This window comes from Rhinatrema bivittatum, unplaced genomic scaffold, assembly GCF_901001135.1.
Source record: "Rhinatrema bivittatum unplaced genomic scaffold, aRhiBiv1.1, whole genome shotgun sequence".
Lineage (NCBI taxonomy): Eukaryota > Metazoa > Chordata > Amphibia > Gymnophiona > Rhinatrematidae > Rhinatrema > Rhinatrema bivittatum.
The window spans coordinates 74,198-100,075 of NW_021821111.1; the positions used below are offsets into that span (position 1 = coordinate 74,198).

Here is a 25,878-nt window from a genome sequence, read left to right on the forward strand (position 1 = left end):
CCAGCACTGACTGAGGGAGCTCCCTCTCCCCATGGGTGACCCCAGCACTGACTGAGGGAGCCCCCTCTCCCCATGGGTGACCCCAGCACTGACTGAGGGAGCCCCCTCTCCCCATGCCTGACCCCAGCACTGACTGAGGGAGCCCCCTCTCCCCCATGGGTGACCCCAGCACTGACTGAGGGAGCGCCCTCTCCCCATGCCTGACCCCAGCACTGACTGAGGGAGCCCCCTCTCCCCCATGGGTGACCCCAGCACTGACTGAGGGAGCGACCTCTCCCCATGGGTGACCCCAGCACTGACTGAGGGAGCCCCCTCTCCCCATGGGTGACCCCAGCACTGACTGAGGGAGCCCCCTCTCCCCATGCCTGACCCCAGCACTGACTGAGGGAGCCCCCTCTCCCCATGCCTGACCCCAGCACTGACTGAGGGAGCCCCCTCTCCCCATGGGTGACCCCAGCACTGACTGAGGGAGCCCCCTCTCCCCCATGGGTGACCCCAGCACTGACTGAGGGAGCCCCCTCTCCCCATGCCTGACCCCAGCACTGACTGAGGGAGCCCCCTCTCCCCATGGGTGACCCCAGCACTGACTGAGGGAGCCCCCTCTCCCCATGCCTGACCCCAGCACTGACTGAGGGAGCCCCCTCTCCCCCATGGGTGACCCCAGCACTGACTGAGGGAGCCCCCTCTCCCCATGCCTGACCCCAGCACTGACTGAGGGAGCCTTCTCTCCCCATGGGTGACCCCAGCACTGACTGAGGGAGCCCCCTCTCCCCCATGGGTGACCCCAGCACTGACTGAGGGAGCGACCTCTCCCCATGGGTGACCCCAGCACTGACTGAGGGATCCCCCTCTCCCCATGGGTGACCCCAGCACAGACTGAGGGAGCCCCCTCTCCCCATGGGTGACCCCAGCACTGACTGAGGGAGCCCCCTCTCCCCCATGGGTGACCCCAGCACTGACTGAGGGAGCCCCCTCTCCCCATGGGTGACCCCAGCACTGACTGAGGGAGCCCCCTCTCCCCATGGGTGACCCCAGCACTGACTGAGGGAGCCCCCTCTCCCCATGGGTGACCCCAGCACTGACTGAGGGATCCCCCTCTCCCCCATGGGTGACCCCAGCACTGACTGAGGGAGCCCCCTCTCCCCATGGGTGACCCCAGCACTGAATGAGGGAGCCCCCTCTCCCCATGGGTGACCCCAGCACTGACTGAGGGAGCCCCCTCTCCCCCATGGGTGACCCCAGCACTGACTGAGGGAGCCCCCTCTCCCCCATGGGTGACCCCAGCACTGACTGAGGGAGCCCCCCCTCTCCCCCATGGGTGACCCCAGCACTGACTGAGGGAGCCCCCCCTCTCCCCCATGGGTGACCCCAGCACTGACTGAGGGAGCCCCCTCTCCCCCATGGGTGACCCCAGCACTGACTGAGGGAGCCCCCCCTCTCCCCCATGGGTGACCCCAGCACTGACTGAGGGAGCCCCCCCTCTCCCCCATGGGTGACCCCAGCACTGACTGAGGGATCCCCTTCTCCCCATGGGTGACCCCAGCACTGACTGAGGGAGCCCCCTCTCCCCATGGGTGACCCCAGCACTGACTTAGGGAGCCCCCTCTCCCCATGGGTGACCCCAGCACTGACTGAGGGAGCCCCCCCTCTCCCCCATGGGTGACCCCAGCACTGACTGAGGGAGCCCCCCCTCTCCCCCAAGGGTGACCCCAGCACTGACTGAGGGAGCCCCCCCTCTCCCCCATGGGTGACCTCAGCACTGACCGAGGGATCCCCCTCTCCCCATGGGTGACCCCAGCACTGACCGAGGGATCCCCCTCTCCCCATGGGTGACCCCAGCACTGACTGAGGGAGCCCCCTCTCCCCATGGGTGACCCCAGCACTGACTGAGGGAGCCCCCCCTCTCCCCCATGGGTGACCCCAGCACTGACTGAGGGAGCCCCCTCTCCCCATGGGTGACCCCAGCACTGACTGAGGGAGCCCCCTCTCCCCATGGGTGACCCCAGCACTGACTGAGGGAGCCCCCTCTCCCCATGGGTGACCCCAGCACTGACTGAGGGAGCGCCCTCTCCCCATGGGTGACCCCAGCACTGACTGAGGGAGCCCCTTCTCCCCATGGGTGACCCCAGCACTGACTGAGGGAGCCCCCTCTCCCCATGAGTGACCCCAGCACTATCTGAGGGAGCCCCCTCTCCCCATGAGTGACCCCAGCACTGACTGAGGGAGCCCCCTCTCCCCATGGGTGACCCCAGCACTGACTGAGGGAGCCCCCTCTCCCCATGGGTGACCCCAGCACTGACTGAGGGATCCCCCTCTCCCCATGGGTGACCCCAGCACTGACTGAGGGAGCCCCCTCTCCCCATGGGTGACCCCAGCACTGACTGAGGGAGCCCCCTCTCCCCATGGGTGACCCCAGCACTGACTGAGGGAGCGCCCTCTCCCCATGGGTGACCCCAGCACTGACTGAGGGAGCCCTCTCTCCCCCATGGGTGACCCCAGCACTGACTGAGGGAGCCCCCTCTCCCCATGGGTAACCCCAGCACTGACTGAGGGAGCCCCCTCTCCCCATGGGTGACCCCAGCACTGATTGAGGGGGCCCCCTCTCCCCATGAGTGACCCCAGCACTGACTGAGGGAGCCCCCTCTCCCCATGGGTAACCCCAGCACTGACTGAGGGAGCCCCCTCTCCCCATGGGTGACCCCAGCACTGACTGAGGGAGCGCCCTCTCCCCATGGGTGACCCCAGCACTGACTGAGGGAGCCCCCTCTCCCCATGGGTGACCCCAGCACTGACTGAGGGAGCGCCCTCTCCCCATGGGTGACCCCAGCACAGACTGAGGGAGCGCCCTCTCCCCATGCCTGACCCCAGCACTGACTGAGGGAGCGCCCTCTCCCCATGGGTGACCCCAGCAGTGACTGAGGGAGCCCCCTCTCCCCATGCCTGACCCCAGCACTGACTGAGGGAGCCCCCTCTCCCCATGGGTGACCCCAGCACAGACTGAGGGAGTGCCCTCTCCCCATGGGTGACCCCAGCACTGACTGACGGAGCGACCTCTCCCCATGGGTGACCCCAGCACTGACTGAGGGAGCCCCTCTCCCCATGGGTGACCCCAGCACTGACTGAGGGAGCCCCCTCTCCCCATGGGTGACCCCAGCACTGACTGAGGGAGCCCCCTCTCCCCATGGGTGACCCCAGCACTAACTGAGGGAGCCCCCTCTCCCCATGGGTGACCCCAGCACTGACTGAGGGAGCCCCCTCTCCCCATGCCTGATCCCAGCACAGACTGAGGGAGCCCCCTCTCCCCATGGGTGACCCCAGCACTGACCGAGGGATCCCCCTCTCCCCATGGGTGACCCCAGCACTGACTGAGGGATCCCCCTCTCCCCATGGGTGACCCCAGCACTGACTGAGGGAGCCCCCCCTCTCCCCCATGGGTGACCCCAGCACTGACTGAGGGAGCCCCCTCTCCCCATGGGTGACCCCAGCACTGACTGAGGGAGCCCCCTCTCCCCATGGGTGACCCCAGCACTGACTGAGGGAGCGCCCTCTCCCCATGGGTGACCCCAGCACTGACTGAGGGAGCCCCCTCTCCCCATGGGTGACCCCAGCACTGACTGAGGGAGCCCCCTCTCCCCATGAGTGACCCCAGCACTATCTGAGGGAGCCCCCTCTCCCCATGAGTGACCCCAGCACTGACTGAGGGAGCCCCCTCTCCCCATGGGTGACCCCAGCACTGACTGAGGGAGCCCCCTCTCCCCATGGGTGACCCCAGCACTGACTGAGGGATCCCCCTCTCCCCATGGGTGACCCCAGCACTGACTGAGGGAGCCCCCTCTCCCCATGGGTGACCCCAGCACTGACTGAGGGAGCCCCCTCTCCCCATGGGTGACCCCAGCACTGACTGAGGGAGCCCCCCTCTCCCCATGGGTGACCCCAGCACTGACTGAGGGAGCCCTCTCTCCCCCATGGGTGACCCCAGCACTGACTGAGGGAGCCCCCTCTCCCCATGGGTAACCCCAGCACTGACTGAGGGAGCCCCCTCTCCCCATGGGTGACCCCAGCACTGATTGAGGGGGCCCCCTCTCCCCATGAGTGACCCCAGCACTGACTGAGGGAGCCCCCTCTCCCCATGGGTAACCCCAGCACTGACTGAGGGAGCCCCCTCTCCCCATGGGTGACCCCAGCACTGACTGAGGGAGCGCCCTCTCCCCATGGGTGACCCCAGCACTGACTGAGGGAGCCCCCTCTCCCCATGGGTGACCCCAGCACTGACTGAGGGAGCGCCCTCTCCCCATGGGTGACCCCAGCACAGACTGAGGGAGCGCCCTCTCCCCATGCCTGACCCCAGCACTGACTGAGGGAGCGCCCTCTCCCCATGGGTGACCCCAGCAGTGACTGAGGGAGCCCCCTCTCCCCATGCCTGACCCCAGCACTGACTGAGGGAGCCCCCTCTCCCCATGGGTGACCCCAGCACAGACTGAGGGAGTGCCCTCTCCCCATGGGTGACCCCAGCACTGACTGAGGGAGCGACCTCTCCCCATGGGTGACCCCAGCACTGACTGAGGGAGCCCCCTCTCCCCATGGGTGACCCCAGCACTGACTGAGGGAGCCCCCTCTCCCCATGGGTGACCCCAGCACTGACTGAGGGAGCCCCCTCTCCCCATGGGTGACCCCAGCACTAACTGAGGGAGCCCCCTCTCCCCATGGGTGACCCCAGCACTGACTGAGGGAGCCCCCTCTCCCCATGCCTGATCCCAGCACAGACTGAGGGAGCCCCCTCTCCCCATGTCTGACCCCAGCACTGACTGAGGGAGCCCCCCCTCTCCCCCATGGGTGACCCCAGCACTGACTGAGGGAGCCCCCCCTCTCCCCCATGTGTGACCCCAGCACTGACTGAGGGAGCCCCCCCTCTCCCCCATGTGTGACCCCAGCACTGACTGAGGGAGCCCCCCCTCTCCCCCATGGGTGACCCCAGCACTGACTGAGGGAGCCCCATCTCCCCCATGGGTGACCCCAGCACTGACTGAGGGAGCCCCCTCTCCCCCATGGGTGACCCCAGCACTGACTGAGGGAGCCTCCTTGCTTTTCCTGAGTTTTGGTGCTCTCCAGTGCTAGCTTTGAACAGGTTTGTTCTCGTTATGTCATTTCACTTTGATGAATGCCTGATGGAGCAGGAGCTCTCCAGAGCTGCTCAGAAACGTCTGACGTCTTGCAGTGCTCAGGTCTCCCCTGCTGTGTGTTTCCTGCAGGCCTCTGACGTCTTTCCCTTTCTTTTAGCGCTGATGGGCTCTTCTCTTTTCTTACAGACGTTTATTTGCAAGGAAGCTTCAAGCCCTTGGTCTGCATCTCCCCCAGTGCCAGGTAAGAGCAGCTCCTGCTCCCCACTGCTTCTCCTCCTGGAACCAGATCAGCTCCACCCCAGCACCTGCCAGATGTTTGCAGTAGTGGGAAAGGGGAGAGGTTCCCGAATGAGGAGTTTAGATGCCCCCATCCATTGGCAGAGGATGAGGAAGAGAGGTATTTGCAGGGAAGGGAAGGACATGTTGGAGAGGGCCAGGACGGGATGTATTTGTTAGGAGAGCCAAGCCTCTGGGTCGCGGTAAAGCAATAGAGCTGGATGTGATAAGCGGTGAAAGATTGATGTGCATGGAGCAAGAGAGGGACCTTGGGGTGTTAGTCTCTGGTGATCTGAAGACATCAAAGCAATGTGACAAGGCGATAGCTAAAGCCAGAAGAATGCTGGGCTGCATAGAGAGAGGAATAACCAGGAAGAAACAGGAGTTACTGTCCTTAACAGAAACATGGGGGTAACCTGCACAGAGCGGCAGTGACTGCCCTTAACAGAAACATGGGAGTAACCTGCACGGAGCGGCAGTTACTGCCCTTAACAGAAACATGGGGGTAACCTTCACGGAGCGGCAGTTACTACCATTAACAGAAACATGGGGGTAACCTGCATGGAGCGGCAGTTACTACCCTTAACAGAAACATGGGGGTAACCTGCACGGAGCGGCAGTTACTGCCCTTAACAGAAACATGGGGGTAACCTGCACGGAGCGGCAGTTACTGCCCTTAACAGAAACATGGGGGTAACCTGTACGGAGCGGCAGTGACTGCCCTTAACAGAAACATGGGGGTAACCTGCACGGAGCGGCAGTTACTACCCTTAACAGAAACATGGGGGGAACCTGCACGGAACGGCAGTTAATACCCTTACAGAACATGGGGGGTAACCTGCACGGAGCGGCAGTTACTACCCTTAACAGAAACATGGGGGTAATCTGCACAGAGCGGCAGTTACTGCCCTTAACAGAAACATGGGGGTAACCTGCACGGAGCGGCAGTTACTACCCTTAACAGAAACATGGGGGGAAACCTGCACGGAGCGGCAGTTACTGCCCTTAACAGAAACATGGGGGTAACCTTCAGGGAGCGGCAGTTACCTACCCTTAACAGAAACATGGGGGGTAACCTGCACGGAGCGGCAGTTACTACCCTTAACAGAAACATGGGGGGTAACCTGCACGGAGCGGCAGTTACTGCCCTTAACAGAAACATGGGGGTAACCTTCAGGGAGCGGCAGTTACTGCCCTTAACAGAAACATGGGGGTAACCTGCACGGAGTGGCAGTTACTACCCTTAACAGAAACATGGCGGGTAACCTGCACGGAGCGGCAGTTACTACCCTTAACAGAAACATGGGGGGTAACCTGCACGGAGCGGCAGTTACTGCCCTTAACAGAAACATGGGGGTAACCTTCAGGGAGCGGCAGTTACTGCCCTTAACAGAAACATGGGGGTAACCTGCACGGAGCAGCAGTTACTGCCCTTAACAGAAACATGGGGGTAACCTGCACTGAGCGGCAGTTACTGCTTTAAGCAAATTGCTAGGCAGACTGGATGAAGCATTTGGTTTGCTTTCTGCCCTCGTTACTATCGGGCCGATTCAGTAAAGTCCGCGGGAGAGCGGACAAACGCCCGCTCTCCTGGCGCCAGTCGCCTGTGTGTGCGATTCAATATTTAAATTAGGTCCGGCGGTAGAAACAGGCAAAAGGAGCGCGTCCCTAGCGCCTCCTTTTGGCCTGGAGCGGCGCCTGTCAGCAGGTTTGACAGCCCACACTAAATTTTGCTGGCATCGGTTCTCGAGCCTGCTGACAGCCTCGGGCTCGGAAACTGGACGCTGGCAAAATTTCGACCCGACAGCCGCTGGCCGACTTCAAAATTTTTTTTTTCTCTTTTTCTTTTTTTACTTTTTTTACCCTTCGGACCTCCGACTTAATATCGCCATGATATTAAGTCGGAGGGTGCACAGAAAAGCAGTTTTTACTGCTTTTCTGTGCACTTTCCCCGGTGCCGTAAGAAATTAGCGCTAATTTCTGAAAGTAAAATGTGCGGCTTGGCTGCACATTTTACTTACTGAATCGCATGGGAATACCTAATAGGGCCATCAACATGGCGGGTTGGACGCGCATTTTCCGCCCCTTACTGAATAAGGGGTAAGGGAAAACGCGCGTCCAATGGCGGTTAACAGTGCGCTCCATTGGCCCGAATGTTAGTATGATGTGATAGGAGAGACGCTGCTGCTGGCGCTGCTTTGTCAGAGTTGGTGCTGGAAGTGTAAACCCTGCGTAACGTTTGCTTCCACCGCTGATTGTTACACAAGCAGTTTTACCTCTCTCCTGGCAGGGATTTATAGCTTTTGGGAGGGATAGAGGGGAGGTCTGGGGGGGGGGGGGACACAAACGTGACCAGGATTTGAAATTCTGAAGTTGAAGTTCCCAACATCCTGATCAGTAAAGAGCGAGGCAACAAACTCGGTTTTTCTGCTATTTCCTTGTCCTTCCTGAGCGCTGCTCCTGCGGTCCCAACTGATTCCTTCACAAGCTTTTTGCTTGAGAAAGCTTTCTGCCTCACTGTCAAGCTTCTCATATTCCCTCTTGGCCTGAGGGAAGTAAGATTACCTCTGGACAGGAGATCCCTCCTCACTTCCGGAGACCACAGTTACATAAAGGACTTTGATGGGGGTTTAGACTGAGTTACGCGCCTTTACCAGCCCATGCTCACGGTGAGTAACAATTCAGGTGGAGTAGGTAGGTTCCTGACCCTTAAGTGGGTACCTGGGGCAACGGAGGCTGAAGTGACTTGGTAGAGAGAAGTGGGATTTCGTCGCCGACTTCCTGTGCTGCTCAGCTCACTGCTCGGTCTCGACTTCACCCCACCGGCAAGGTGGAGGCAGTTCAAAGAGGGGACTCTACCATGAGCCACAGAGAGTGAGGGCGCTAAAGATGGACAGTCTAGAAGAAAGAAGGGAAAGACGAGATTATGTCTGGCCTTGGGCAATCAATGTTCATTCAGAAGATGCTGGAGGCCGTTTATCTGGATAAATGTGATTTACATGGGTAAATTGGTTTATCTAGAAATGACCCTTAGATTGGCTGCACCGTGTACTTTTAGCACATTAAAAATAGGGGCGTTCCTGGGTCCGGGAGGCTAAACTACATGCACAGAATGGAATTCTCAAATCTATGCCCACATTTTATAACCTGCCAGAACCGGGCCAGCAGTCCGCAGGAACTTCTCTGCTTATTGTTATCTAAGCTCTGCGCACACAAAAATCCCGATATTTACATTTTTACTGGCTTGTAGCACACAAATTGGAACTCAGCGCATAAAAGGTGCACAAAAGAAATGTGTGCGCTTAGTCTTTCAAAACCGTGAGGGAATGTTGTACGTGCACCCGTAGCAGGGCTAGCTCCAGAGTGTGCATCTAGGTGGAGATGGACAGGGTATGCAGAGGTTGGTCAATTGTTGTCATTCTCACACTTTCCTTTCCAGTCTCTTTGATGCTGTGTATTCCTTAATCAAGAATAAGATTCATCGGTTACCTGTGATGGACCCAGCTTCAGGCAACGTCCTACACATCCTCACCCACAAGCGACTCCTAAAATTCCTGCATATCTTTGTAAGTATCCCATATCTGTCATATCACTGCTCTAACTACTAGGTAACTCAAGTTTTGGGGTGAAAGATATCAAGGTTTTTAAGAAACAGTTTAAGCAATTAATTTTATTAAAACATGTTAGGAATTTAAAACATTTTATAATTTTAGTGTAATTATTTATTGTATTTTAATTTTATCTGTCTGTTTGTTGTAATCTGAACTGGATTGATGCGGAATATAAACATGACAAATAAATAACTCTCCTTTACTAGTAGGGTAACTCCCATCTAAGAATTCATTCACTGTCATAGATTTCAATGGCATCTCCTCCATAAATATCTCTTCCCCACGCCATTCATCCCCATAGATTTCAATTTCATCTCCTCCATAAATATCTCTTCCCCACGCCATTCATTCCCATAGATTTCAATTTCATCTCCTCCATAAATATCTCTTCCCTGCGCCATTCATCCCCAGAGATTTCAATTTCATCTCCTCCAAAAATATCTCTTCCCCACGCCATTCATCCCCATAGCTTCAATGGCATCTCCTCCATAAATATCTCTTCCCCACGCCATTCATCCCCATAGCTTCAATGGCATCTCCTCCATAAATATCTCTTCCCCACGCCATTCATCCCCATAGATTTCAATTTCATCTTCTCCATAAATATCTCTTCCCCACACCATTCATCCCCATAGATTTCAAGTTCATCTCCTCCACAAATATCTCTTCTCCATGCCATTCATCCTCCATAGTCTTCAATGGCATCTCCTCCATAAATATCTCTTCCCCACGCCATTCATCCCCATAGATTTCAATTTCATCTCCTCCATAAATATCTCTTCCCCACGCCATTCATTCCCAGAGATTTCAATTTAATCTCCTCCATAAATATCTCTTCCCCACGCCATTCATTCCCAGAGATTTCAATTTCATCTCCTCCATAAATATCTCTTCCCCGCGCCATTCGTCCCCATAGATTTCAATTTCATCTCCTCCATAAATATTTCTTCCCTATGCCATTCGTCCCCATAGATTTCAATTTCATCTCCTCCATAAATATTTCTTCCCTTCGCCTTTCGTCCCCAGAGATTTCAATTTCATCTCCTCCATAAATATCTCTTCCCCACGCCATTCAGCCCCATAGATTTCAATTTCATCTTCTCCATAAATATCTCTTCCCCATGCCATTCATCCCCATAGTCTTAAATTAGCCAAATTAATAGAAAAAACGGTACAGAAACAACTAGCGGAACACCTTGAGCGACATTGCGGAAGGGTTAGAAGGTAACGTTTGACTATTTGCGGATGACATTAAGATCTACAACAGAGTGGGCACGCTGGAAGAAGTACAGAGAATGAGACTGAATTTAAGGAAGCTGGAAGAGTGGTCGAAAATATGGCAACTGGGATTCAATGCCAAGAAATGCAGAGTCATGCATCTGGGGAGTGGTAATCCAAAAGAACTATATGCGTTGAGGGGTAAAGGGCTGATGTGCACGGAGCAGGAGAGAGACCTTGGGGTGATAGTGTCTATCGACCTGAAGTCTACGAAGCAGTGTAACATGGCGATAGCCAAAGCCAGAGGAATGCTGGGCTGTATAGAGAGAGGAATCTTTAGTAAGAAAAGGGAAGTGATAATCCCCCTTGTACAGGTCCTTGGTAAGGCCTCACCTGGAGTACTGTGTTCAGTTCTGGAGACCGTATCTCAAAGGAGACAGAGACAGGATGGAGGCGGTTCAGAGAAGGGCGAACAAAATGGTGGGTGGTCTCCATCGATTGACTTATGAGGAGAGGTTGAGGAACCTGAATACATTACAGGAGGACCTTGCAAGACTGGAAGATTTGGCATCCAAATGGCAGATGAAATTTAATGTGGACAAGTGCAAGGTGTTGCATATAGGGAAAAATAACCCTTGCTGTAGTTACACAATGTTAGTTTCCATATTAGGAGCTACCACCCAGGAAAAAGATCTAGACATCATAGTGGATAATACTTTAAAATCGTTGGCTCAGTGTGCTGCAGCAGTCAAAAAAGCAAACATAATGTTAGGAATTATCAGGAAAGGGAATGGTTAATAAAACGGAAAATGTCATAATGCCTCTATATCGCTCCATGGTGAGACCGCACCTTGAATACTGTGTACAATTCTGGTCGCCGCATCTCAAAAAAGATATAGTTGTGATGGAGAAGGTACAGAGAAGGGCGACCAAAATGATAAATGGGATGGAACAGCTTCCCTATGAGGAAAGGCTGAAGAGGTTAGGGCTGTTCAGCTTGGAGAAGAGACGGCGGAGGGGGGGATATGATAGAGGTCTTTAAGATAATGAGAGATCTTGAAGGAGTAGATGTGACTTGGCTATTTACACTTTCGGATAATAGAAGGACTAGGGGGCATTCCATGAAGTTAGCAAGTAGCACAATTAAGACTAATTGGAGAAAATTATTTTTCACTCAACGCACAATAAAGCTCTGGAATTTGTTGCCAGAGGATGTGGTTAGTGCAGTTAGTGTAGCTGGATTCAAAAAAGGTTTGGCTAAGTTCTTGGAGGAGAAGTCCATTACCGGCTATTAATCAAATTTACTTAGGGAATAGCCACTGCTATTAATTGCATCAGTAGCATGGGATCTTCTTAGTGTTTGGGTAATTGCCAGGTTCTTGTGGCCTGGTTTGGCCTCTGTTGGAAACAGGATGCTGGGCTCGATGGACCCTTGGTCTGACCCAGCATGGCAATTTCTATGTTCTTATGTTCTTAAGTGGCCAGGAATGTCCCTTTCGCAGACTGGACCCTGGAGAGGTTGAGTTTTGGAGTACAACGGCCAGAGGAAGCATCACAAGGACATGCTGCTATTTTTAGATTATCCTGGTGAATGTTCAATATTATTGACTGCATCACTTCCTTTGGGGGCTTCTCTGGGTTAAGAATTAATTATCACAAATTGGAGGCATTCCCCATTGATCCTGGGTTAATTCAACAATGGGTTGCCCCTTTCTACTCAAGTGGAATGTAGGTGCCATGAAGTACTTGGGGATCTGGATTACCCACTCATTTCTGGAGTTATATAAATTGAATATCTCTGTTCTTCTGCTTAAACTATGATCAGTTCTTAATCATTGGTCAGCTTTTCCCTTATCTGTTATGGGGCGCTGTGCTGTATTAGGAATGATGATCCTCCCTAAACTATTATGTTCTTTACTGATGCTTCAGATTTGGCTACGGGGGGAAACTGAATGAATTTAAAGCTATGATATCCTCCTTTATTTGGAAAAATAAACGTGATAGGATTAGTGTGGTTACTTTAACCCTAAGGAACGGGGAGAGGGGTCTACAAATTCCCGATTTAAGGCTTTATAATGTTGATGTACATGGTTGGGTGGCCTTACAAAGCAAGTTTGATGGTGAGAATTTGCTGAACGAATGGTCCTGGCCCTATAGAATGTTACAATTATTACCTTCTTCTTGGAGGGTAGGCAATGGGTCTATGTCATGTACGTTTTGGATAAGGGCATTGTTTAGAGTTTGGAAGTGGTGGCGGCAGCGTGGGGGTAGGGAATTTTCTAGCTCTCCATTCCTGTCTTTTGTGGGTAATGGAGATTTTTTTTTTTTTAATTTACACTTTTATTAATTTCACATCATAAATTCACTTGAAATACAGGAAAAGCATATTTGCCAAGTATTTATACAGGAGAATTGTAAAAACTAACAATAGTCATGCAAAAGCCCACATAATCAAGGGGGACAATTTAAAGAAAAGGAAAAATTGCCAGGAACTCCCATTCCCTTATTTCAACCAGGATTACTTTTATCTAACAAAAATCTCTCAAGATCTGCGGGATCCAAAAATAAAAACTTATTTCCTTGAAAGCAAATGAGACACATACGTGGAAATTTCACATAGAAGGATGCTCCTAGATCTACCACCCTGGTCTTCAATAAAAGAAATTGTTTCCTTTATGCCTGGAAAGATTTGACTCGTCTGTCCATAAAACATACTTTCCTTATACTTAAAGTATTGCTGAAAAAACACACGATTATTAGAAGCTAACACAAAAGTAACAACAAAGGTAGCTCATGTATTAATATCTATCCAGTATTTAATGTTTTTCTTACCTTAGGGTTTCGTCCACCCATCCCTGATGATCGTAGTTGAAAGCCCTCCTCAGTAGGTTTGCCATTCTGTGTTGAAAGATGCTGTGCCCCTTCTTCAACAAGTGGATCCCATCTCTGGTCAGCAATCCTTGAAATATCATCCCATGATTCAGGAAGCCAAAATACTCATGTTGACACCATCTACACAGACATTCATTTATCTCCAGAATGCGAGCTTCCCTTCCTGGGTCTTTATCCTTAACTAGGAGGACTTAGCTGCACAGGTGGGATTCTCCTATCTGCTTTACCCTCTCTTCCAGAGTCATGGAGTCACTTTTGAAGCAATCTGTGTGGTACCTAGCAGTTGGATTCGTGCCAACATGGATGAGCAGCATCAGACAGTGGTCAGTAGGCTTGAGGATTTTCAGTAATAGCTACATAATGTCTTGGATTTTGGCATCCAGAAGACAGCAAGCTTCCTGAGAGAACATAACCGGTTGGCAGATGGATGCCTCCATGCTCCTCAAAAGTGAGTCATCAACAGCCACTACCATCTACCTCCTAGGTATAGTGGTTGCTGTGCCCGCAGCTTTGGGGTTTGCATGTCCTGGTTCCTCCTCATCATGGGAAGACATTTCCTTGTCTCACTTCCAGGGCTGCATACTGGTTCTTCAGTTCACGGGAAATCGGAGCTGTGGTGTAGGATCCTAGTAGCTGTTGTAATCTGGGTCCAGTTTTCATCTCATTGACCAGTTTCACCTTCCACTTTGCTTGAGTTCTCCATCTTAGAAGCCTTGATAAGATTTAATCAATGTAGTCCTCATTCTTTTGGATGCTTCTCAGTCTTGCCAACAAATCTTTGAATTCTTCCTTCTCTTTCCTGAGGGAATCGATCTGCAGACATCTTTCACACTGAACCGGTTCTTCACTGTGGATCAGAGCATCTGACTAGAGAGCAGTAGAACTGCTAACAGCAGCAACAGATTTAACAATACGACATTTCCCAACCAGTTGCTGGTAGCTTTTAGTACCTGTTGAAAGAAAGGAAAAACACCTGCCAAAGTTCCTACCTTTTCTTAACTGTTCAGGAAGTAAAATTAACTAAGCCTATGGACTCTAACTTACACCTCTACCTTCAGAGACCCTGCTTGCTTTTTCCTGTTTGAATGCTCACTTGATTCTTGGAGGTATTGTGTCTTATCTTATTCTTTCAGACTGCAATATATATTTATTATTTTATGAGTTATGTAGGTTTTTTTTTTTGTTGTTTCCTTTGTAGATTCCTGTTGCTAAAAGTATAAAAGTAAACCAGAGCAACTAGTAATCATTACCACCACAAGATCTAATATGATGCTACCAATCGGCTCACAAGAAATGTGCTTAATTTGTTTTATTTAACGAAAACACAAAATGAGCTAATTCACTTTCTCTCCTTCCTCTTTCTGGTTCCAAGCAGTATTTTCTCTCTTATCCTGAAAATTAATTATCTGAAGTATCTACTATGGTATTACTAATTAAATTCCCCCTGAACTTTACCTAAATGTTTTGCTTGCACAATAATTAAATGTATCTAAATTACTTCCGTGTTATGCTCTGCTAACCAAGGTCAGGTTATTCTGTGTAGTCCAACCCCCTAATTAGTGGGTCAGCCTTAAAGTTAGAGCAGAAGGTAGGGGGGAGGGGGAGGGAGCGCCTTCCCTTCTACTCTTTCTTTATAAAGCTAAGTAAAAAAAGATGTCTAAGAAATAAAATTAAATTTAAAAAAAGGCAATACAAAAAAAAAATCTTTGAATAAAAATTATCCCCCTTCAAAGTAAGGTCTCTGCAGTTGACTTCAGCCAGAAAATGTACCTGTTGTAGTTGAGCTCCTCCAATAAAGGAAGTGGATGGAGAGCATCTGGGGGAGGTTTGGGATGTATAGAGAGGAGGAGGTGCAAGGTATTGGGGGAGAGGGTGTTTAGGGAGGAGCCCCTGAATGGGGAGCACTAGAGATTCTGTTTATTTACTGATGCAGGGTGCAATGCTGCCTAGGCTGCGATTTCTCCAGAAAACGGTCCACCAGCTGGGCATTGGCACCTTCCGAGATGTGGCATTGATCCAGGAGAACTCGTCTGTGTACACCGCCCTCGAGATCTTCGTGGATCGCAGGGTATCAGCACTGCCTGTGGTCAACGATGCAGGTAAACTGTGCAGCAGACCTTCCTGGCTATTTTCCCTTCTCCGTCTTTGTCTCTCTGTCTCATTTAATCTCCATTTGCCACTGTCTCTGACTCTCTCACTTTCCCTCTCTGTCCCTCTCCTTTCCTCTCTCTGACCTGTGACATCTCTGTGGATGCCATTGAATCTCACTCAGCACCGGAGACAATGAAACACTCATCCTTTTCCTAGTGCCCAGGGATTGAGGGGAGGGATCATAGCACAGGCTGAAAGAAACTGGAGCAATGCTTGACATTGTGTGTGTGTGTGTGTGTGTGTGAGTGTGTGTGTGTGTGCAGCATAGCAGCACACTGTGTATAATAGCCTGGCACAAGGGAACCAGGGGAGAGAAATGGGAGAGGCCCTGCATAGGGACAGCAGTGAGGTTAGGGTGGAAGGGGCATCCTGTGGAATAGGAGATGCCTGCTGAGGTGGAGTAAGCAGCTTAGGACATAGGAGATGCTGCATGGGGCAATGGAAGGGAGCCCAAAAAAAGGAGAGTGACATTGGATGGGGTGGAGGAGGCAATCCATGGAATGGGAGTGATACTGGGTGGGGTGGGGCAGGTAGCCCATGGAAAGGGAGTGATTGTAGGTGTGGCAGAGAAGAAGTCCATGGAAAGAGAGTGATGCTGGGTAGGTCTGAGAGGAAACCCATGGAAAGGGAGTGATGTTGGCTGGAGCAGACAGGATGTCTGTGGAAAGGGAGTGACGCTTAGTGGAGCAGACAGGATGTCTGGGGGAAGGGAGTGACGCTGGGTGGAGCAGACAGGATGTCTGTGGAAAGGGAGTGACGCTTAGTGGAGCAGACAGGATGTCTGGGGGAAGGGAGTGACGCTGGGTGGAGCAGACAGGATGTCTGTGGAAAGGGAGTGACGCTTAGTGGAGCAGACAGGATGTGCGGGGGAAGGGAGTGACGCTTAGTGGAGCAGACAGGATGTGCGGGGGAAGGGAGTGACGCCGGGCGGAGCAGACAGGATGTCTGTGGAAAGGGGGTGACGCCGGGTGCAGCAGACAGGATGTCCGTGGGAAGGGAGTGACGCCGGGTGGAGCAGACAGGATGTCCGTGGAAAGGGAGTGATGCCAGGTGGAACAGACAGGATGTCCGTGGAATGGGAGTGACGCTAGGTGGAACAGACAGGATGTCCGTGGAATGGGAGTGACGCTAGGTGGAGCAGACAGGATGTCTGTGGAAAGGGGGTGACGCTGGGTGGAGCAGACAGGATGTGCGTGGGAAGGGAGTGACGCTGGGTGGAGCAGACAGGATGTCCGGGGGAAGGGGGTGACGCCGGGTGGAGCAGACAGGATGTGCGTGGGAAGGGAGTGACGCCGGGTGGAGCAGACAGGATGTCCTGGGGAAGGGAGTGACGCCGGGTGGAGCAGACAGGATGTGTGTGTGGGAAGGAAGTGATGCTGGGAGAGTTGGGGGTGAGGAGTAAGCCCATGGAATGAGGATAATGAGTGGAAAGGCAGTTTGTGCAATGTAAATGATGCTGGGATGAGAGGGGTAGTGGAGCCAATGGAAAGGGGCCATGGTGAGTGGGATGGGAGAGGAGAGGAGAGGAAGTCATGGAATGGGATTTACTGGGTGGGACGGGAGAAGTGCCCCTAGGTGGGGGGGAAAATCAGATCCTACAATGAGGATTCCTGCTGGATTGGGAACATGATGTATAGTATGGGAGTGGCAGCTTAATCTGATCAATAGACTTTCGTCTCTTGCAGGAAAAGTGGTGGGCCTGTACTCCAGGTTTGATGTGATTGTAAGTATCTAAATAACAAACTCATCACAATTATTAATTTGTACAGAATGCCTCACTATAAATTTCTAATTTCAAAGCATTAGCAAGGATCGCTGCACTATAGTGTGCCACACCCAGAGCATTCCTATAGGAATATCACGCTATGGTGTGCCACACCCAGAGCATTCCTATAGGAATATCACGCTATGGTGTGCCACACCCAGAGCATTCCTATAAGAATATCACGCTATGGTGTGCCAAACCCAGAGCATTCCTATAGGAATATCACGCTATGGTGTGCCACAGCCAGAGCATTCCAATAGGAATATCACGCTATGGTGTACCACTCCCAGAGCATTCCAATAGGAATATCACGCTATGGTGTGCCACACCCAGAGCATTCCCATAGGAATATCACTCTATGGTGTGCCACACCCAGAGCATTCCCATAGGAATATCACGCTATGGTGTACCACTCCCAGAGCATTCCAATAGGAATATCACGCTATGGTGTACCACTCCCAGAGCATTCCAATAGGAATATCACGCTATGGTGTACCACTCCCAGAGCATTCCCATAGGAATATCACGCTATGGTGTGCCACAACCAGAGCATTCCCATAGAAATATCACGCTATGGTGTACCACTCCCAGAGCATTCCCATAGGAATATCACGCTATGGTGTACCACTCCCAGAGCATTCCCATAGGAATATCACGCTATGGTGTGCCACACCCAGAGCATTCCCATAGAAATATCACGCTATGGTGTACCACTCCCAGAGCATTCCCATAGGAATATCACGCTATGGTGTACCACTCCCAGAGCATTCCCATAGGAATATCACGCTATGGTGTGCCACACCCAGAGCATTCCCATAGAAATATCACGCTATGGTGTGCCACACCCAGAGCATTCCCATAGAAATATCACGCTATGGTGTGCCACACCCAGAGCATTCCCATAGGAATATCACGCTATGGTGTACCACTCCCAGAGCATTCCCATAGGAATATCACGCTATGGTGTGCCACACCCAGAGCATTCCCATAGAAATATCAAGCTATGGTGTACCACACCCAGAGCATTCCCATAGGAATATCACGCTATGGTGTGCCACACCCAGAGCATTCCCATAGAAATATCACGCTATGGTGTACCACACCCAGAGCATTCCCAAAGGAATATCACGCTATGGTGTGCCACACCCAGAGCATTCCCATAGAAATATCACGCTATGGTGTGCCACACCCAGAGCATTCCCATAGGAATATCACGCTATGGTGTGCCACACCCAGAGCATTCCCATAGGAATATCACGCTATGGTGTACCACACCCAGAGCATTCCCATATGAATATCAAGCTATGGTGTGCCACACCCAGAGCATTCCCATAGGAATATCACACTATGGTGTGCCACACCCAGAGCATTCCCATAGGAATATCACGCTATGGTGTACCACACCCAGAGCATTCCCATATGAATATCAAGCTATGGTGTGCCACACCCAGAGCATTCCCATAGGAATATCACGCTATGGTGTACCACTCCCAGAGCATTCCCATAGGAATATCACGCTATGGTGTGCCACACCCAGAGCATTCCCATAGGAATATCACGCTATGGTGTGCCAAACCAGAGCATTCCCATAGGAATATCACGCTATGGTGTGCCAAACCAGAGCATTCCCATAGGAATATCACGCTATGGTGTGCCACACCCAGAGCATTCCCGTAGGAATATCACGCTATGGTGTGCCAAACCAGAGCATTCCCATAGGAATATCACGCTATGGTGTGCCACACCCAGAGCATTCCCATAGGAATATCACGCTATGGTGTGCCACAACCAGAGCATTCCCGTAGGAATATCACGCTATGGTGTGCCACACCCAGAGCATTCCTGTAGGAATATCCATGCTATGGTGTGCCACACCCAGAGCATTCCTATAGGAATATCACACTATGGTGTGCCACACCCAGAGCATTCCCATAGGAATATCACGCTATGGTGTGCCACACCCAGAGCATTCCTATAGGAATATCACGCTATGGTGTGCCACACCCAGAGCATTCCTATAGGAATATCACGCTATGGTGTGCCACAGCCAGAGCTATGTACATGGCTAATAGGATGTCAAGCAGCACACTTATCTACTCGTGGTGAGTAGTCTCAGTCTACACATCTATATACATTTCTACATGACTACATGGCCAATAGGATGTCAAGCAGCACACTTATCTACTCATGGTTAGTAGACTCAGTCTATACAACTATATACATTTCTACATGACTATGTATATGGCTAATATCTACTCGTGGTGAGTAGTCTCAGTCTACACAACTATCAGTGTACACAACTATATACATTTCTACATGACTATGTACATGGCTAATAGGACTTAAAGCAGCACACTTATCTACTCATGGTTAGTAGTCTCAGTCTATACAACCATCTACATTTCTACAAGGCAGCAAGAACATCTAACATTTGGCAACTTTAGGGTTGTTGGTCCCCCATGGTATGGTATAACACCCACCTCATGCATCACCACTTATGCATTGCTATTTGTAGGAAGGGCTGACTCCTAAGCCAACACTGGGCAACTCAGCTCTGCCTCCCAGTTGTTATTGGAAGTCTTGTAACCTCTTTGGAGATCCCTTCAACTCAGAATCTGCTGCTGTCCTTTATTTATTGTTCCATGGCAGGAAATTTTCCCATGTTCATGGTTATACAGCTGTTGCTATTAAGTTATGAAATAATCATGTGCTAATACCCAGACAGGATCCTCTCTCATCTATTATCTGACCCTTATAAGGGCGACCTCTCAGCCAAACAGGCTGAGAATCAGGAAGGACCTCAGAGAGGGAGCCATGTGCACTCTCTTCTATCCTGCCTTTTTTTTTTTTTTTTTTTAACTTGTCTGGGAACTTCACACCCAATGTGTCTGAATACCCCTCCTAGTCGGGGTGAAAATCTGTCTGCCTCCTAGTACTGTCTTCCAGTGCATTTCACTGACAAATCCCTTCCCCACTCATAGTTCTGTAATTTAGAAGTTTAAATCCTCTGAATTTTTGTTAGTGGTATTTCCTACAAAATTACCCAGAGGTCCAGGGGACTGTGACATGCAAATCTCTACCTAAATGTCTGACTGATGCCTTCAATGGTCAGTGAAGTATCCTCACAGCAGGACGCATGGTAGTTGTATTGTTCCTTTCTCTTCTCTCCTGTAACTCACTCCAACCTCAGTCTCTTGGGTCTGCGTGTGGAGGGGGTTTCAATTAGATCAGCTTCTGACTCTGATGCCTCTTCTCTGATACCTCCCAGTACGCTGGCCCCTCAGCTTCCAGGGAATCTTTCCCTTGGCGCTGCTAGGATCTGATGCACTTCAGGAACACTTTGTGCTACCAACGTCTGCACTGCCAGGAATACCCCGGGGGAGGCCTGGCCAAGCTCTCCCTGCCACCTCCTTTCAGCAGGATCACTTTTCCAGGTCTGAGGCTTTCCTGTGCAGGGATAGGCCTGCCTGTACCACTCTGGGAAGAGGTGGCCAAAACACAAAACACAATGCCAGATCTCGCGGGCCCTTTCTTTCTGCCTTATTCCCCCCGCATCACAAGGGGGGAAGGGGTTGTATACACGCACAATACTGGCACTACACGGACACCACACAAGGGCACGATCTGCAGAGACCTCTGTCACTCTGAGGGCACACAGAGCAGCTGAAGCCGCTGGTGACATTTTTGTAAGGGGCAGGGCGACCTCTTTAGGGCAAAAAATGGACAAACCCCGTACAGTACAAATCTGAGAGAGTGAGACTTGATGGGTAATGAGAAGCTGTTGTGCACCTAGCAGAACACATCCAGAGCATTCACAGTGTTACGCAGCACTATAATGTAATGTATCCAGAGCATTCCCATAGGAATACCATAGTATAATGTGATGTATCCAGAGCGTTCCCATAGGAATACCAGAGTATAATGTGACGTATCCAGAGCATTCCCATAGGAATACCATAGTATAATGTGACGTATCCAGAGCATTCCCATAGGAATACCAGAGTATCATGTGACGTATCCAGAGCATTCCCATAGGAATACCAGAGTATCATGTAACGTATCCAGAGCATTCCCATAGGAATACCATAGTATAATGTGATGTATCCAGAGCATTCCCATAGGAATACCAGAGTATAATGTGACGTATCCAGAGCATTCCCAAAGTAATACCAGAGTATCATGTAACGTATCCAGAGCATTCCCATAGGAATACCATAGTATAATGTGATGTATCCAGAGCATTCCCATAGGAATACCAGAGTATAATGTGACGTATCCAGAGCATTCCCAAAGTAATACCAGAGTATCATGTAACGTATCCAGAGCATTCCCATAGGAATACCATAGTATAATGTGACGTATCCAGAGCATTCCCATAGGAATACCATAGTATAATGTGATGTATCCAGAGCGTTCCCATAGGAATACCATAGTATAATGTAACGTATCCAGAGCATTCCCAAAGTAATACCAGAGTATCATGTAACGTATCCAGAGCATTCCCATAGGAATACCATAGTATAATGTGACGTATCCAGAGCATTCCCATAGGAATACCATAGTATAATGTGACGTATCCAGAGCATTCCCAAAGTAATACCATGATATAATGTGACGTATCCAGAGCATTCCCAAAGTAATACCATAGTATAATGTGACGTATCCAGAGCGTTCCCATAGGAATACCATGATATAATGTAACGTATCCAGAACATTCCCAAAGTAATACCATAGTATAATGTGACGTATCCAGAGCGTTCCCATAGGAATACCATGATATAATGTGACGTATCCAGAGCATTCCCAAAGTAATACCATAGTATAATGTGACGTATCCAGAGCGTTCCCATAGGAATACCATAGTATAATGTGACGTATCCAGAGCGTTCCCATAGGAATACCATGATATAATGTGACGTATCCAGAGCATTCCCAAAGTAATACCATAGTATAATGTGACGTATCCAGAGCGTTCCCTTAGGAATACCATGATATAATGTAACGTATCCAGAACATTCCCAAAGTAATACCATAGTATAATGTGACGTATCCAGAGCGTTCCCATAGGAATACCATGATATAATGTGACGTATCCAGAGCATTCCCATAGGAATACCATAGTACAATGTGACGTATCCAGAGCATTCCCATAGGAATACCATAGTATAATGTGACGTATCCAGAGCATTCCCATAGGAATACCAGAGTACAATGTGACGTATCCAGAGCATTCCCATAGGAATACCATAGTACAATGTGACGTATCCAGAGCATTCCCATAGGAATACCAGAGTACAATGTGACGTATCCAGAGCATTCCCATAGGAATACCATAGTATAATGTGACGTATCCAGAGCGTTCCCAAAGTAATACCATAGTATAATGTGACGTATCCAGAGCATTCCCATAGGAATACCAGAGTACAATGTGACGTATCCAGAGCATTCCCATAGGAATACCATAGTATAATGTAACGTATCCAGAGCGTTCCCATAGGAATACCATAGTATAATGTGACGTATCCAGAGCGTTCCCATAGGAATACCATGATATAATGTGACGTATCCAGAGCATTCCCAAAGTAATACCATAGTATAATGTGACGTATCCAGAGCGTTCCCATAGGAATACCATGATATAATGTAATGTATCCAGAGCATTCCCAAAGTAATACCATGATATAATGTGACGTATCCAGAGCGTTCCCATAGGAATACCATGATATAATGTGACGTATCCAGAGCATTCCCAAAGTAATACCATAGTATAATGTGACGTATCCAGAGCATTCCCATAGGAATACCATAGTATAATGTGACGTATCCAGAGCGTTCCCATAGGAATACCAGAGTATAATGTGACATATCCAGAGCATTCCCAAAGTAATACCAGAGTATCATGTAACGTATCCAGAGCATTCCCATAGGAATACCAGAGTATAATGTGACGTATCCAGAGCATTCCCATAGGAATACCATAGAATTTATTTATTTTAACATTTTTATATACCGATAGCCGTTTGCACATCGTACCGGTTTACAGATAACAGATGGAAGACCAATAGAAGGAGGCACATCCTTTACATAGAACGCATAAACAGTAACTTTGGTTAATTGTTTAGAAATTAAATTGTATTACATAAATAGCGAGTAAATAAAGAGTATAATTTGTCTAACATATGTACACAGTAATTATCTGAAGTAAAATCAGACATGATAAAGTAATATGCTAAGGAGAAAAAGATTTGTTCCGGTTTGGAAATGTAAGCAGAGGGTTAAGAAGAAGGAAGGAGTTGAAAGGAGGGCAGTAGAGGTGAGGAGGGGAGAAGATTAGATAAAGGCGGGGGAGATTGAAGTGGAAGGGGGCGGGGTGTGGGTGTGTTAAGGAGTATAAGGTGACTTATCCAGAGCATTCCCAAAGGAATACCATAGTATAATGTGACGTATCCAGAGCGTTCCCATAGGAATTCCATAGTATAATGTGAGACATCCAGAGCATTCCCATAGGAATACCAGAATATAATGTGACGTATCCAGAGCGTTCCTATAGGAATACCATAGTATAATGTGACATATCCAGAGCATTCCCAAAGTAATACCATAGTATAATGTGACGTATCCAGAGCATTCCCAAAGTAATACCAGAGTATAATGTGACGTATCTAGAGCGTTCCCATAGGAATACCATAGTATAATGTTACGTATCCAGAGCGTTCCCAAAGTAATACCAGAGTATAATGTGATGTATCCAGAGCGTTCCCATAGGAATACCATAGTATAATGTGACGTATCCAGAGCATTCCCAAAGTAATACCAGAGTATAATGTGACGTATCCAGAGCATTCCCATAGGAATACCATAGTATAATGTGACGTATCCAGAGCGTTCCCATAGGAATACCATGATATAATGTGACGTATCCAGAGCATTCCCAAAGTAATACCATAGTATAATGTGACGTATCCAGAGCGTTCCCATAGGAATACCATGATATAATGTGACGTATCCAGAGCATTCCCAAAGTAATACCATAGTATAATGTGACGTATCCAGAGCATTCCCATAGGAATACCATGATATAATGTGACGTATCCAGAGCATTCCCAAAGTAATACCATGATATAATGTGACGTATCCAGAGCATTCCCAAAGTAATACCAGAGTATAATGTGACGTATCCAGAGCATTCCCAAAGTAATACCAGAGTATAATGTGACGTATCCAGAGCGTTCCCATAGGAATACCATGATATAATGTGACGTATCCAGAGCATTCCCAAAGTAATACCAGAGTATAATGTGACGTATCCAGAGCGTTCCCATAGGAATACCATAGTATAATGTAACATATCCAGAGCATTCCCATAGGAATACCATAGTATAATGTGACGTATGCAGAGCGTTCCCATAGGAATACCATGATATAATGTAACGTATCCAGAACATTCCCAAAGTAATACCATAGTATAATGTGACGTATCCAGAGCGTTCCCATAGGAATACCATGATATAATGTGACGTATCCAGAGCATTCCCAAAGTAATACCATAGTATAATGTGACGTATCCAGAGCGTTCCCATAGGAATACCATGATATAATGTGACGTATCCAGAGCATTCCCAAAGTAATACCATAGTATAATGTGACGTATCCAGAGCATTCCCATAGGAATACCATAGTATAATGTGACGTATCCAGAGCATTCCCATAGGAATACCAGAGTATAATGTGACGTATCCAGAGCATTCCCAAAGTAATACCAGAGTATCATGTAACGTATCCAGAGCGTTCCCATAGGAATACCATAGTATAATGTGACGTATCCAGAGCGTTCCCATAGGAATACCATAGTATAATGTGACGTATCCAGAGCATTCCCAAAGTAATACCAGAGTATAATGTGACGTATCCAGAGCGTTCCCATAGGAATACCATAGTATAATGTGACATATCCAGAGCATTCCCATAGGAATACTTTACTATATTGTGGGATATCCAGACTGTTCCCTTAGGAATATTACACTATAATGTAACCTATCCAGTTTATTCCTCTAGGAATATCATATTGTATTGTGATATACATCTAAGCATTCCTATAATGTGATATATCCAGATTGTTCTGAAAGGAATACCATATTGTACTATGACACATCCATGAGATTCCCATAGAAATACCATGCAATATCATGTTGTATCCTAAACGTTCCCACAGGAATACTGAATTGTCATGTGGGGCGTCCTCTGCTCCATAGTAATGATCATATTTTTGCTTTTTCAGCACTTGGCTGCCCAGAAGAACTACAACAACCTGGAACTAAGTGTGAAGGAGGCGCTGAGGCAGCGCACCCTGTGCCTGGAGGGGGTCTTAACGTGTTACCCATATGAGACCCTGGAAGTAGTTATTGATCGCATTGCCCAAGAGCAGGTATCTGAGAAGCTGGGAGTACTGGCAACTCATTACCCCCTCCGCGAGCCGTCTCTTCATGCCCTCCTCCTTCTAGCCACTCTCTCATGCACTGCACCCTAGCAGCATGTCCAACGCATCTGATTGACTGAATTTCAGATTTAATTACTTGCCTTTTCCAAATCTGAGCTCGAGGTGAGTCAGACATCCAAACAGAGACCTGTTGGCCCTACAGTGATCCCTGCTGCCCAGGTGTGTTAGACTGAGTAAGCGACACCATGGGCAGGTGTTTTCGGGTTCACTGAGCTTCTGCACCATTAAAGGGGCTGCCTCACAGAACAGCTGTGCATAACATCTGCAAGGAGTATTTTTCCCCCTGACACTTCCTGCAGTTTGATGCTCTGTTTGATTCCTGCTTGGCTCCGTTTCAGGCAGAGTTCC

General features: G+C 49.5%; 1 protein-coding gene across 1 annotated transcript in view; it reads left to right on the forward strand.

Moving 5' to 3' along the window:
- LOC115082458 (5'-AMP-activated protein kinase subunit gamma-3-like) overlaps nt 1-25,458 on the forward strand; it is a gene marked incomplete at its 3' end in the record, with an annotated part of 63,588 nt that extends 38,130 nt beyond the window's left edge. Inside the window, 5 exon segments of the mRNA XM_029586687.1 lie at nt 5,307-5,361; nt 8,836-8,962; nt 15,051-15,216; nt 16,954-16,991; nt 25,312-25,458. Of these exon segments, the coding sequence (XP_029442547.1) occupies nt 5,307-5,361; nt 8,836-8,962; nt 15,051-15,216; nt 16,954-16,991; nt 25,312-25,458 (533 nt within the window).
- Nucleotides 25,459-25,878: the final 420 nt, after the last annotated feature.